The sequence below is a fragment of the Aethalodelphis obliquidens genome, unplaced genomic scaffold (assembly GCF_003676395.1).
Source record: "Aethalodelphis obliquidens isolate GAN/ISIS:26980383/991018 unplaced genomic scaffold, ASM367639v1 scaffold55, whole genome shotgun sequence".
NCBI lineage: Eukaryota > Metazoa > Chordata > Mammalia > Artiodactyla > Delphinidae > Aethalodelphis > Aethalodelphis obliquidens.
Window position 1 is genome coordinate 1264065 of NW_020837999.1, and position 16265 is coordinate 1280329.

At 33.9% G+C, this 16265-nt stretch overlaps 1 protein-coding gene across 4 annotated transcripts in view; it reads right to left on the bottom strand.

Annotated features, from left to right (window-relative positions):
• CEP350 (centrosomal protein 350) overlaps nt 1-16265 on the bottom strand; it is a 139927-nt gene that overhangs the window by 53119 nt on the left and 70543 nt on the right. For all 4 annotated transcript variants that reach the window (XM_027086155.1, XM_027086157.1, XM_027086154.1 and 1 more), the window contains 3 exons: nt 12236-12382; nt 10462-10619; nt 2328-2527 (listed from right to left, as the gene is read on the bottom strand). In XM_027086155.1, coding sequence (XP_026941956.1) covers nt 2328-2527; nt 10462-10619; nt 12236-12382 — 505 coding nt within the window. The remainder of the gene's footprint in view (nt 1-2327; nt 2528-10461; nt 10620-12235; nt 12383-16265) is intronic.

Genomic DNA, 16265 nt, shown 5'->3' on the forward strand with positions numbered 1-16265 from the left:
CTCATGATGAGATCATCCTGGATTATCTGGGTAGGCCCTAAATTCAATGACAGGTTTCCTTGTGAGACAAAAGAGAAGGACAGACATGTAAGAGAAGACTGTGTGAGACTTAGTTAAGCAGACACGAGGAATGCCTACAGCATACCACCAGAAGCTGGAAGAAGGAAGGAAAGAACTGTCTTCTTGACCCTTCAGAGGGAGCACACAGTCCTGCCAAAGCCTTGATTTTGTACTTCTGGCCTCCAGAAGCGAGAGAATAAAAAAAAGTTTTAAGCCACCAAATTTGTGGTAATTTGTTATGGCAGCCCTAGGAAGTGAACACAGGCATGCAATGGTATGTCTTTATGGTTTTTATGCTCTGATTACTAACGAAGTTGAACACCTTTTCATATGTTTACTGACTGGAGTTTCTTATTTGTGAACCATTTGCTCTTTTGCCTGTTTTTTTTAATGTGGTTGTCATTTTATTATTGATTCATAGCAGTTGCTTACATATTCTTATACTATTCCTTTGTCACTCATATGTATTGCAAATATCTTATTTTGTTTTACTTTCTTTATATGTATTAATGAACAGAAATTCTTAATTTATTAAAGTGAAATTTATCAATCTTTCCCTTTATGATTTTTGCCTTGCATAACGTTAAAGAAATCTTTCCCTCCCCCTGATGTCATAAAGATATTCTCTTATATTGTCTCTAAAAGTTTTATAGTTTAAATTTCACATTTACACCTTTCTCCCTCCTTGAGATCGATCCTTTTTTACTGTCATGTAGGGACCCAACTTTATTTTTACCTCGCACAAAATTTATTGGAGAGTCCCTCCTTTATTCACTAGTCTCCTAAGTTACCTGTGTCAGAAGTCAACTTTCCATATATGCACAGATCTTTTTTGAGCTATTTGTTTCATAATCTATTTGTCTCTGATAACAAATATCATATTGTCTTAATTATTATACTCTTAGAGGTGTTGAAACTGGTAAGTTCCTGCATTTTGTGGTTCTTCTTTAGGAATGTCTCTGCTTTTTGGTCCTTTGCTCTTTCATATAAATTTTATTTTATTTTTATTTATTTTAATAAATTTACTTATTTATTTATTTTTGGCTGTATTGAGTCTTCGTTTCTGCGCACGGGCTTTCTCTAGTTGCAGTGAGTGGGTGCTACTCTTGGTTGCGGTGCGTGGGCTTCAGGAGTTGTGGCTCACGGGCTTAGCTGCTGCAGGCATGTGGGATCTTCCCGGACCAGGGCTCGAACCCGTGTTCCTTATACTGGCAGGCGGATTCTTAACCACTGTACCACCAGGGAAGCCCTCATATAAATTTTAAAATGAGCCTGTCAAACCCTACAAAGAAATCTTGCCAGGTTTCTGATTTAAATTGTCTTGAACCTACCAATAAGTTCAGAGAGAATTAACATCTTTATGACACTGCAGCTATCTGTGAATATGGTAAAGTTCTATTTATTTTGGTCTTCTCTAATAAAATTAGTCTCCTAATAAAAAATTTGGTCTCCTAATAAAATTATAAATTTTTCTCCGTAAAGATCTTCAATACTTATTGTTAAATTTATAAATGGCATCTTTTAATAATTAGATTTTTCTAACCAATTTCTGCTTATCTACAGTCATGCAATTGAGTTTTGTTTATGGATTTTATATCCACAACCTTGCTAAACTCACTAATTCTAATAACTGACATGTAAATGCTGGATTTTCTATGTGCATAGCCTTCTCATCTGCTCTTCTCAATAAGATAATGAGTTTTGCTTCTTCCTTTCACTCCATAAGTGAAAATAAGCATCTTTTTGTCTAATTTCCAAATTCAAAGGGAAAACTTTCTATGTTTTATTATTAAGTATGAAGTCTGCTGCAGGTTTGGTTTTTTGTTTTCATTAATAGATATCCTATACCGGGTAAAGAAAGTCCCCTTCTATTGCTAATTTGATGTGAGATTTATTTGTTTTATTCCAAAGGCTTTTTTGGATTTTATCAAGTGATTTTTCTGAATCCACTGAGATATCATGTAATTTTTCTCCTTTAATCTGTTTAAGTAATTCACCACATTATCAATTTTTAGTAGGTGTTAAACCCCACGTGGTCCTAGAACAACCCATTTCCATTTCATAGAATTTACCCATTTCTTCTAAGTTTTCAAGTATATTAGCATAAAGGTATTCACAGTATTCTCTTATCTTTTCAATATCTGTAGCATTCATAGTTGTATCACCTTCTTCACCCTTAATCATTCACCATTTTTTAAAATAATTAAGTAAATCTTTCAGTTACATTAGACTTTTAGTATGTAGTCTGAATAGTTAGTCTTTATTACCTTTCTGTTCTGCTCTCTGGTCCTCCAGTTCTTTCTTAGGAGTTTTAGGTTTTATCAATTCTTTGTCCCAGGCAGCCAAAGCTTGTTTTTCCATTTGACGAATTTCTGCTTCCTCTGCATCTAAACGTCTCTTCCACTCTAGTAGCTCCTCCGCATGTTGGCGCCTTTGCATTAGTTTTTGCTCTCGCTTTGTCAGAAACCTATGGTTACACCATGAAAAACAGTGAGAGAACAAATCTATAGGCAGAAATCACTTTGAGAGCTTTATTACTCATTACGTTATCAAAAAGTTGTATAAAACAGGACATTCATAGTATTCCTCTGAAAAAAGTTTTGAGATAATACGAGCTTTGGTAAGTGATCGTATTCAGCAAGTAAGAGAATTTATTTATTTTACTTGTAATTAATTATTTGGAAATTTAGCAAAGGGAAAACTGTGGGGTAATTTCAGGAAAAAAAATCTTCAGAATATTTGGCTAACCATGACTGATAGTACTTAATGTATTCATTCTTCATAGGTGATTCTTTTTCATAACAGAAGATACAAGGAATTTATTCTGAAGGCTAAGACCAGAAAACACACAAACTCAAAACCACGAAGACCAAAACAACAACAAAAAAAACAACCCCCAAAATCCCAAACAAGCAAGCAAACAAAAAACCTGTTCATGTCCCTTTTTGATTTTTATATTCAAATTCAGTCTGGTTTTGCTTCAGGTATAGTAAGTTTGGTTTTCACTACCTGGGAAATGCAATGTCAGGTGACAGTCTACCTGTTTTTCATGGAGAGAACACTGAGAACCACAGTCAGATGCCTTATGTATAAAACATAACTATTTATTTACTTGAGTAAAAGGATGCACCAAATGCCTCAAACTTCTCAATTTAACCCAATCTCTGGAATTAAACAGCCTAGTATATCTTAGCTCCAAAGGGTTAGGGGACATAACTGATTTAGGAAGTTATTTGAGTAGTTAAAAAGCTACTATTTGCTCTCCTCAAATGTAGACGCCACAGCTAAATGAAAGGTGGGCTGCTCATATTGTAAGTGTTAGATCTGTAGTGGTAGGTAATCAACAAAAATACATTCACATATCCAACAAACACTTAATAAAAAGCACAAGAACTATCACTCCACTTCTTAAACAATCAGCATGTCAAATTAACGTGGAAACAAAAAGGTAAAATCTATGGGACATTTGACAAGAGGCCCCTGGGCTGTTAGAAAAAAAAAGAAAGAAAAAAAAGCAATAAAAACAAACAAAAAGAGCATGCTCTATCAAAGAGTGCACTGAAAAAGGTGCAAAGTTACCTGACCAACTGGTTGTAGATATACAGCTGGAATTTGGGATGAAGGTTGGGAAAACAGACACTGAGAGAGGCCCAGTGATGAGACGTAAAGACAGAGAAGAAGTAGTGAACAGGAGAGCAGTGTCTACAAAATAAGGAGGAAGATTTTAAAACCAAGAGATCAAGAGGCAGAAAGAATGAAAAAGGGAAAGCATAAGAGCTGAGTGCAGAACTTTTTAATATGCTTCCTGAATAACATTATAAGCTACTCAGTTAAAGCAAGTGTTATACTTTGTGTGACATATAAAACATATACTTTTATAGATCTTACCAAAGATTTCTGAATATACGTGCCTTTCTTCTCAGCTCCTGCTTAACCATCACGTATACTTTCAGGTAAATTTATTTGTTTGTGAGTAAAGTAATGAGAAGTAGAGTGTGAAGCTAAGTAAGTTTTCTCATAAGCTTTAACACAGAGTACAACAATTATGGGCATGAACCTAGCATATCAGCAATTGTATATACATATGTAATTCTCAACGAGTAGTTTTTATATCTGTACCTTGTCATGTATTTTAAGCTTGAATTTAAATTTAAAAAGCAGTACATTTGCCTTATTTAACCTTACCATTATAATCTAAGCTTGAATATAGTTATATAGTTTAAAAAGTCAATTTATAGTAAAAATACCTTGTTCACATCTACAACATAAAACTTACTGTCAACAGGACCTACTGGAGGTATCTTGCTTTATATTTAACAAAGGCCCACTTAAATAATAATACTGAAATACAATACCCATTCTATAAAAAACCAGGATGCATAATTAAGAATAAACTAAGCTAGTTCCAATAAACACTACCAGTAGTAAAAAAAAAAAAAAATCATGCTGTGGACAATTCAATCAATAAGGTTAAAAGTAAGAAGAAATTCCATATGTTAAACTTATAAAAGTAGGAAAAAACCAATTGTTTCTCTCTTTTTTAAATAGTAAATAGACCATTGTATATACGAAAGGATAAATAAGTCTAATAAAAGGTTTGGAAAGGTTAATTCTCTTTGACAGAGCATGCTCCTGTTCACATGCACACAACAATAACCTGTAGATCAAGGCAACATTTATTGCCTTGGAAGGGCAAGGAATAATACCAGTAAGTCAAAGAAGTGAGAAAATCTAGGTATGAATCCAGTCATTCGTTTGAATTTTAAAAAGTATGTAGAATCTTGACTACATGTATATCTTTAGATAACAGATGATTTCAGCGTCTGTTTCTCCACATACAACTTAATATTTCACCTTCCCTCTGTTCAGTTACATACTCGCTCTATCTCTTTCTTTCCCTCTCTCCCTCCCTCCCTCTCTCTCTCTCTCTATCATATCTGGATTGCCTTGATTTTCTGCACTGAAGTTTTTGTGCAATTTTGCCAAGTTTCAATAAGACACTTCAATCTTCCTTGCCATTCTTTATGAATGTATAATAAACTTATTTTGATGCCAATTATGCAAAAACAAATGTACTTGGAAAAGGTCCAAAAAAATCTATTCATAACATTCAAATATCACCCACCCTCTCAAGTATATAACTGCTAAATGCATGCATGACCTAGTACAAAAAGTAGAACATTGGAAGATGTGAAATAAACTGTAAAAAAAATACATATTAAATTTTTTTGTCCAATCCAATATAGAGGATAATAATTTTCTCTATTAGAACAAATACTAATTATTTACTTTCCATTTACAAAGATTAAGCATATTCAAAAGCTCTAGGTTAGAAATGAACAACAAAAGAAATGGCTAAAAAAAAAAAAAAGAAAATGGTTTAAGAGATAGTGTAAGAAAAGTTTAACTTAAAGTTGGAACTTCATCCCAGAAACACACGTTCCTTATTTAATATACATACATTCTAGAATTCAAGTGTCTCTTAAAAGTTGTATAAAATTGAGATAAAAGAAGCAGTAGCACTTCACACTAGAGTTAACAATCCTTCAAGATGCTGCACAAGTAAGAAATAAACAAAATTTGTGAATGATGGAAACATAAATGACTATTAATAGAAAATGTTACTAATACACTTTATGGCTATTATCAAGGCATTCCCCAACAAGGCCTCTGACAGTTACAGAACACTGGACTAGGATGAGACATATGATAGATTTAATCTAGTATGGAAATAATTATGTTCCTATAATGTTTAAGCTTTAGAAATTCAAAAGTAAGTAATACACTTTTAAAGTCAAAATTTTACACTCTAAACTTTAGCTATGCAGCTATTCAACCGTAGTAATCAGGCACTGAGCACCTTGCCAGTTTCAACAAATACTATTTTGAAGGGTCAATTTCTACTGAGATACCTTTAAGTCATCAATGCAGTTATTTAAAAAAACTACAAGGTTGGAAGCAGATGTGCTAACTCAGTTTTCACTTTAGCTGGCTGAAGTCCAGAGAGTAGGGTTCTAGTTCTTCTAGCTCTGCCATTATGCTACCTGACCTGGGACAAGGCACTTAATCTCTGCAGGCCTCAATTTCTTCCTGTAGAACCAAGGGACTATACTAGATGACCTCCCTAAGGACCGACTAGTTCCAACATTTTATGATTCCTTCTTCATTTAAGTACTTCCTCACACTTTTTAAGCAAAATTATGATCTAAATTTTAAATAGAACTTCCAGTTCTAAAATCATTTGATTATGAAAGATGTTAAACAAAATAAAAACTTAATATCTTAAATTATTTTAAAATTCTTTCTGGATCTAAACAATTCTTTAACTCTATACTGTCACAAGTAAAAATGAAAACTAGTGCTTTTAATTATAAAATGGATCAATTCTTTTAAGTACTTAAGCATTTTAAATGATATTCAAAAAGGAAGATAAATGAGCATATGGATAGTACTGACCTAAAAGAAAATACAGTCTATTTTTCCTACAGCAAAATCTATTAAATTGTTTAATAATCTGCATATACTTAAATAAATTAAATAATACAGGTACATCATCCCTAATCTAGGAAGAAAAAAAAAAAGCACACTATCAGACTATCAGGATTTATTCATCCACTACACTTAGTCTAGAACCTTCTCTAAGAAAACTATATTTCTAATTTAAGGCAATGATATTTAATACATTGTTTAAAATTTTAATAAAAATGTCTTCTTTAATGGAATAGCAAAAGCCTTCACTTGCAAATGCAAAGTATTTAACTCTGAACACTCATCAAGAAAATTTCCTTGATATATATACTCTTTTCAGTAAAAATTTCTTCCTCTTCTGAGCTTCCTTAGCAATAGATTTTTATATACTTCACTAAAGGAACCTGATATTTCTTCTTTTTTCCACCTATACTATAAGCTTTTCAAGGGCAGGGTTTATGTTTGATTCATCTTCTTATCCCTCAGAACCTACTAGATTCACACATTTCCCAAAAAATAATTGCTGAGGGAATAAGTATATAATTAATAAATAATACAGAAGAACAAGCTGCTATTAACAAATGAAAGAAAAAAACGCACTGTATCCTATTTTAACACTTAAAGAAGAAGATAAACACCATTCCTTCAGTGTTTCATTTGCTCAGTAAATAATTTTCCTAAAACAGAATTGGCAAATTAACAGGAAGAGTCAACTGTATGTTTTTTTCCCCTGAATATGTTTCACAGCTTTATACTGTAAATAATGCCCCTCACAGTAGTAAACAAAACTCAGATTTCATTTACCAATAATTATCAAAAAACTGAGGGCTAGTCAGTCTGTGGCTTTTGCAAACATATTTTCATTATTACTAACCTCTTTCATAGTTTAAATTTCTTTTGCTCTTAACTATAGAAATGGAAATTATTTCTAAAATGTCAACTCAGTACACAGGTCAAAGAAAAGCCATAGAGGGGCTTCCCTGGTGGTGCAGTGGTTAAGAATCTGCTTGCCAATGCAGGGGACACGGGTTCGAGCACTGGTCCGGGAAGATCCCACAAACCGCGGAGCAACTAAGCCCGTGTGCCACAACTTCTGAGCCTGCGCTCTAGAGCCCGCGAGACACAACTACTGAAGCCCACACACCTAGAGCCTGTCCGCCGCAACAAGAGAAGCCTCTGCAACAAGAAGTCCGTGCACTGCAACAAAGAGTAGCCCCCGCTGGTCGCAACTAGAGAAAGCCCGCGCACAGCAACAAAGACCCAACTCAGCCAAAAATAAATAAATAAATAAATTTATTTATTTATTTAAAAAAAAAGAAAAGCCATAGATTAGAAATACAAACTTTAACAAAGGCATTGTTGTCTCAGTGAAACATTAAAGAAGGAAATTTTTCACTGGAGCCAAGAATAGTTTGACCACTTCAGAAAAATATTTATCACAGAATCAAAGTTCAGAGAGTTAACAATAAACAGTAATATATATGAAAAAGTTCCTCCCAAAGTTAGCTAAACTTATTGAGAAGGGTGACTATTTTCTGACAAGTGTTTTATATTAGTAAAATAGTAATCTCTTAGAAGATGGCCTTTTCTAATCTACAAAACAAATAATAGTGCCTAGTAGCAAAGGCTCAAATAATTTTATTAGTTATCTACTGTAGCAAATGACTACAAAATTAACTCACTCTATTGAGCTGACATTCCAACATTGTTGAAAGAGAAGTAACTCTGAAGCTTTGGTAACCTGAATGGTATTCAAAAATTAGTTTTCACATTACAGTGGATCCCTGAACAGTGAGTGGGTTTGAAATGCATAGGTCCACTTACATGTGAATATTTTTCAGTAGTAAATACTGCAGTACTGCATGATCTGTGGTTGGCCGAATCCGCAGATATAGAACTACAGATACAGAAGAACCACATACATAGAGGAACCACGATTATGGAGGGCCGACTACGCAAGTTTTAGGCAGATTTTCATCTACGCGGAAGGGCAGCATTGCTAACACAACCCCCACGCTGCTCAAGGACCAACTGCGCTTTGTTATGGAGATCAAAAAAAATTAACAGTGATCTCCGTTTTTAATGCACTGCTAATTTTGGAAAATACTCCACTTCATCCTCAAATTTCAGCATCATCTTCCAAACATTAAAACTAATTTCTCTGCAACTACTGTCCTTACCCCAGCCCAACCACAAACACAACTGCATTGCTTCAAACAACAAATCAATAAGTCACTGAATGCTTCAAGGCCTTTTCTCAAAAGTTTACTGCAGTAGTTGACAAAGGAAGGTAGAGCAATGATAAAAAAAATTCTAGGTCTTTAGTATTTTGGGCTCTGAGAAAATAAATAACAAAACTTAGAACAAAGTCAATAAATTCAACCTTTAACTTGTTATTTAGGGTTTTTAAAGTTTTAACCAAATCTCAAATAAACACCATATAAACTGACTAATCTCACAAACAGAATAGGATTAGCAGTTCCTTCCATGGATGTGATTAAAATTATTGGAATATTATTCATAGAGACCAGCAATGAAGATTTTACTGGTATAGACAAGCAAGGAATCGATGAAGAAATTTCCCTTGAAGCTGTCCTTCCTCCAACATTTATGATCCAAAGGCATTTAGAGGCAGATATAAAATGCCAAATCAGTTATAAAAATTTATGAGATAGATTATTCTGAATTCAAAGATCCCTGGAGCAATCCAGTATGTCTCACACTGGCTACTGGAAATTTTTATCAGGAAGTAAAAAAGAATTCCTATTTGAATAGTCTTAATTGGTCTATCCCATGGAAATCATACAAAAGGTACACTTACACATTTGTAACTATTCAGTTTTCACCCCCTTATATTTTTTATTTTAAAAATTTTTATTTATTATTTAAACATCTTCATAATCAATTTAGGTATTTTTAAGTTATCAAAGGCCAATTTTAAGTTACTGAAGTGCAATTTCAATTAAGCAATGAAGTGCCAGTGTACAACACTGTACCTATAGAAAGTAAGGTTTGACTTACAACTGCTTGACTGTTCAGAAAATAACTAAATCATAGGTTGATGTCACATATAAACATAGAGTATTATTAAATTTGGTGATGGGCAGTATACTGCCAAAGGATATCAAGATACAACTTAAGTTTAATCTGTGGTTCAAATTGCTAACTTAAAATAAAAGAGCAGTCAACAAAAATTTTAATGGACCTCTCTTCTATACTTAAAAAAGGTAGAAAATAGTCCACAAGCAGCTACTTTATAAGTGTATTTAATCAAATGTACGCGCAAAGGAGTAAACTGTCATGTAAATGTCACTTGGTACGGTCAAAGCTGACACATAATTGAGCTATATCTAAGTAAGAGTAGCTTTCTTTAAAAGAGTCTTCAAAAAATAACGCTTAGAAATGTTTTAGAAGAATGGTAGACTGCCAAATCATTCAACATCCCAGGAGAATTTCAGACTTTCTGGTTTTAATCGAGCAATTCAGACCCACTCACAAGTTTAAAATTTCACTCTTCTACTTGAGTAAGCCTCACAGTTGTCAGAGTCACAGGATGAGATCTCAAGATATACCATTAAATTGCTCCCTCAAGTCAGTGGATATGTCCTCAGATTTCAGAAAAGGTAAAAATTTCACACTTACTCATAACTTTTAATAAAAGAAAGGAGAAAACGCTGTCATGGGTATATGTGCAAATACTACTTTGGTTTTTAAAATAAGAAACCTGTCTCTATTTAAGATCAAGAAAATTTGTTTTATAAATAAGGTCTACAGTTAACTGACTCCTAGGATGACTTAATAACTCTGCTAAAATGCAACTGAATCCATAAAATTTTATGTTGTATCAATCTAATCTAATGAAATACATTAAAAATATTATTTGTTGCTACTACTTTCAGTGTAAATAGAAGATATATTTTTTAAATGAATTACTTTTCATCCATGCGGCTTCTCATTTTCTTCAGTTTCTGCATAATGCTGCTAGTTTCACTGCTGGAGATTGAAATGGGGGAAGGACTGCGGGTCTCCAAGTCAGTTGGAGCAGGACTGGTTGCCTTATTATCCTTTGTATCATCATCACTATGAGAGTCCTGCAAACAATAGGGGGTAGTAAAGTATTATAATTATACTGGAATTTAAGATCTCAAACTGATTTAAACACTGTCATTTCAAAATTAATTTATCTTCAAAACAGTATTTGTAAAATAGCTGAAATTAAGGTATTACTTAAAGGACAAAATTATATCACACAAGTAAAATGTATATACATGTACTTATATAGTCCCTAGATTTGTTGCTTAGGAGCAACAAAACCTGAATAGCAGTGAGCATGCTTAGCACCAGATCTTGATTTCTAAATAACTAGCCTCGTTGGAGAAACAGCTGATTCCAAGGCAGAGGCAGGGAAAGTAAAAGATGACCCTGAAACATCTTGTTCCAGAAAACATGAAAGTGCTCAAAGACTGATGGGTACATGTCAAAAGGACACAGAAACCTGCTTGAAGAGGCTCCTAATGGCCCAATTTGAGAAAAAGTGAGCATCAAAACAAATGATGATAGTAACAGATTATAATGCTGAGTAAAACACGAATCCGTGAGTTCACACTGATATAAATAAAAGAATAAATTTAACTTTGACGAAGAACAGCAATGTATGTAGCTTCAAAATACCTTCATGCAATGCACTTATTAATTACAAAGAGAAAGAGAGTAACTATACAGTGAAGTATGGTAGATGCCACCTTAATCAAGTGTTCGAGTTAACATCATCAGTAATGAGATAAATCAAAATCAGGTGCCACCTGATTGAATGCAGAGAACAACACAGCATCACTTCTGTGATATTTCTGCCAAAGATGCACAACCTGAATCTAATTATGAGGAAAGATCAGACAAACCCAACTTGAGGACCATTCTACAAAATATCTGGCATGTAATCTTCCAAAGTGTGAAGGTCATGAGAGTCAAGAACTTTTCCAGACTGAAAGAGATTAAAGAGATAATGAAAACTAATGTGTCAATATTAATTTGTTGGCAACATAACTCTCGACTGAGAAAATCAAAGCCCTTTGCACTGTGTTTGAAATTTTCTATAAATCTGAGACTGTTTCAAAATTTAAAGTGTATTTTAAAAATCAAAGCAGTGAATATTAAGAGATTTATTTAACTGTATTGCTATATAGGCTGAGTTTTCCAACACTATATTGACACTTTACAGTATTTCAGAATAGGTCCAAATTTTGTTTTTGTCTGAATATTTCCTTTGAACCTTGTATCATTATATTAGGCATTAGAGAGCTGACAAAAGTATTATGTAAAGAGCAAAAATAATTAATTCCTCCCATTAATTCTGAGGAATATATTTGGATTGAATATATTCCCATTAATTCTGAGGAATATATATTGATATTGATATTTGGATTGATAAGCAAAAACAAGGCTCTCTGTCCCAACTGAATTCATAAATGGAAAACATTTTTAAACTAATATATGACCTACATGTCCCTTTCAAAACTTGAATATCCCATGAGAGTAAAAAAAAGACTCACTTTACATAAAGGCACATACATAGAACTTTATCCTGGTGCATTACTATATCACAGTGCTAGAATGAACACACCCACCACATTAGAAGATGAGGTAGAGTTAGTTATTAGCAAGCAACATGAGGCAGAAAACAAATTAATAATAATTTCATGTAATTTACCAATTTATTCTCCCCTGCAGACTTCAACTTCTCCTGAAGTTTTATGGTGGTCTGTCGGATCCTTTCTATCTCCTCCTGCTGTTTAAGAATCAGCTGTCTTTCCTTCCGAGCTGCCTTATTGGCTTCCTGAAGACGTTTAATTTCTGCCTAAAGTTTAAAGAGTTAGGCGAGGGATTGAAATTTGGAGGAGACAAGTCCAAAATAATATTTTAAAAAGAAAATCCAATCATCACATATATCAAAAATAAATACATACAGCATTTCAAGATAAAAATAATATTGAAAAATTTTTAAGCAGTGGAGGAAGAAAAAAGTCACATAACTCCATCACTCTAAAATAATTTAACATGATTCCTTAATTCAATTATAATTACAACAGACTGATAATTTCATATCCCTTTTTAAAACTTAACATACCCCTTTATATTTTTCCATAGTGCCATTTAGTCTTTACATTTATTTGTTTAATAACTGCATATCAAGTAAACTAATTGATGTAATCATTATTCTATTGCTAAACTCCATTCCGAATAGTGCTTTAATGCCTATAAATTGTTTCATACTATGGATTAGTTCTTTAGGAGAGATTCCAAAAAGTAGGACAAACAAGTCAAAGAGAATGAATGATTTTATGGCCCTTAGAATAGTTTCTAAAATTGCTTTCAGAAAAGAATTTTCTCCACATAAAATGCCACCAGAAACATTTAAGACTACATTGCACCAAACTCTCTCCACACAGAATATTACTGTTTTCTTTTGCTAATAGTGGGCAAAAAATGATACACTTCACTGTTAATAATAAAATTTAACAGACTGTCCATTTTTTTCATAAATTTGTTGTAATCCGTTTTCTTGTCAATAAAGTAAGCATAATAAAGGTATTAATAACTTGTTACAATTTATTTAAATTTTAAAAAGAGATCTTTTAAACTATCTGAAAATGCAGAAAAGTGCACAATAAACATCTAATTCCAAAATCCCAAATTAACAGTTGTTAATACTGTCATATTTTCTCTTAGTCTTTAATTTCATAAAGAAATAAAAGATTACAGATAACACCAGTCTACAATTCCCTGCTCCAACTCCCTAGAGGTAACCACTATCATGGTATATATCCTTCCATGGTATACATCCTCTTAAAATTCTTCTACAAATATTTGTACTTACCTGCAAAAAAATATATACTGTTTGGTTTGTATGTTTTAAAATATTTTATAAGTTATATCATATATTTTTTCAATCTTGCTTTATTTACTAAACATTGCTTTTATATGTCTCCATGTTGATTTGCCCCTAAATGCTGCATAAATTTACACTGGAGGTATACAGATTTCATGTATCTATTACCTCTATGGTTAGATAAGGTTGTTGTCTACTATTACAAACAATACTATAATCAACAGCCTTATACTTTTTGTCTACTTGGGCACGTGTATGAATTCCTCTCAAGCACCAGTTCTCGAAGTATGGTCCAAAGACCCTGAAGCTTCTTCTTCTGGAGACTCTCAGGGTCAAACTATCTTCATAATACTAAGACAAGACATTATTTGCCTTTTCACTCTCATTCTCTCATGAGTGTACAATGGCATTTATTGACATTTTGAAGAAAATAACTATAATTTTCAAAACAAACAAAATTAGTGAAAATAGTATGTAGATGTTTGCACATCTCTTTACTGTCTGGATTGGTTTTTTTTTTTTTTTTGGTTTGGGTTTGTTTTTTTTTTAATTGAAGCATAGTTGATTTATAATACTGTGTTAGTCTCAGGTGTACAGCAAAGTGATTCAGTTATACACTAATTTTTTTTTCAGCTTATTTTCCATTACAGGTTATTACAAGATATTGAATATAGTTCCCTATGCTATACAGTAAATCTTTGTTGCTTATCTATTTTATGTATAGTAGTTGGTATCTGTCAATCCCATACTACTAATTTATCCCTCCCCATCTCCGTGGCTTGATTTTTTTAAATACCATGCATTGCTCATTTGGAAAATGTTTAGTTCACTCAGTTATGCAGATCTTCCAAATGTTCACATATTTCATTATGCAATCCCCCCAAATCACATTTATTAATATCACTGTGATCTCGAAAAAACTTCTTTAGTATTAGGTGGTAGACAGAAATTTTTCAAAATTCTGACATTTGCTTGAAAGTTTGAACCTTATCATTGGCAACAAACACTGTCAGTTGCCTTCTTTGAAGTGACAAGCACACTTTGTTCATTTCTGAGAAAATGACTGTCAAATACCCTAGTCTGAACAAACATAGTTTGTCTCTGAATAACTCTTTCAAGTAAAAATGATATTCCATGAAAAATATCTGGCTAGCTCAGCTTGCAATTCAAACTACACAAATGCTTTCCCATGAGTTAATCACCTTCCTCTGGTATCTAGGAAAAGTGCTTAATTGTGGGCTTCCCATTCCTGTCACAGAGAATATGAAAACAACAAGTACTCAGAGGTCAACACAAAAAAATTAATAATTTTTACTACTTAATCAGGACATTCTTTAGTAGAACTAGATTTTTTTCGCTGCAAGTATGTGGCAGTGGAAGATATAATGACTACTAGCAGTTTCGTGCCCCTGCCCTGATCTGTGCTAAGGCACCAGCAGTTTTACCACCATTGTTTTTGCACCATTTAGTGCAAATGTCAACACAAAAAAGGGCAAATTCACATCTCACTATCCTTATGAAAATAGTTTTGATCTCCCTGACCCATGAAAGGGTCTCAGGAATCCCCAGAGCTCTACAGAACACCTTTTGAAAACTGCTACTAGCTTAGGCCTGAGTTTCTAAACCAATTAATGTATAATTTCACCCAATCCAAGCTTAGAAGAAAGAAAAGATTTTTTTCAAGGGGTTCTAAGGGGAAAGTGTTTGCATCTCTCTCAAGAATAAGCCATAAGGTTGTACAAGTAAACTGTTCACTTTAAAATGGTTAATGGTGGGATTTCCCTTGTGGTTCAGTGGGTAGGACTCCATGCTCCCAATGCAGCGGGCCCGGATTCAATCCCTGGATCAGGGAACTAGATCCCACATGCATGCTACAACTAAGAGCCTGCATGCCGCAACTAAGAAGCCCACATGCTGCAACTAAGACCCAACACAGCCTAAATAAATATTTTAAAAATAAATAAATAAATAAAATGGTTAATGGTATATTCATTTAAAAACGGTTATTTTATGTGAATTTCACCTCAAAAAAAAAAGAATAAGGAAAATATGTTCCTGTTGGATACAGCTGTGCAAAGATATGTGGCCAAATTCCTCACAGCCATCTCACTACATGTCAAAATAATCCCTACTGATACAACTGCAGTAAGTATCTCAGTACCTACATCCTCACACTCTGGTGCTTTTACTCCTACAGGGCAACTTTCTAGGGGTAGCTGTGAGACAGGCCTGGGACCTGGGAACCTTTGCTACAATGCTGCAAAGCTTGCACCTGGACACCTCTCCTTAAGCTATAAATACAAAGAAACTATATGGGACCAAAAATAACTGCTTGCATGCTAGGGCAAATTCTGGACCCAAAAGATACAAAGAAACCAAAATAACCAACTGCCACTTTTGAAGAGCCTGGAGCAAAAGCAGGGTGCTGCACATGTCCCCTGCACACAGCACCACCTAAGGGGTGGGCAAACCACCTATGCCGCCCCTCCCGCCCGACCCCTGGACACACCCCTACCCTCACCCCACATAAGGAACCAACTCGCCAGCCCTCCGAAAGCAGCAAGCAAGCAAGGGAACCTGTTGTTTGTTCTCACTCCCCCCTGCTACAGCAGGGGCCCCAATAAAGCCTTGCCTGAATTTCTTGTCTGGCCTCTGATCAATTTCTACTGATTAAGGAGGCCAAGAACCCTGGTCTGTAACAGCTAGTTGGATCAAAGAATACTTTTTGCACATTTACTTAAAAAGCATTCTGGCCTCCTATAAACATAGCATGCAGAAAAATTAGTCACTCGAACCCCCACCACTGGGATTGAACAGTTTGCACATTTGTTTCAAATCTGTTTCAAAATTA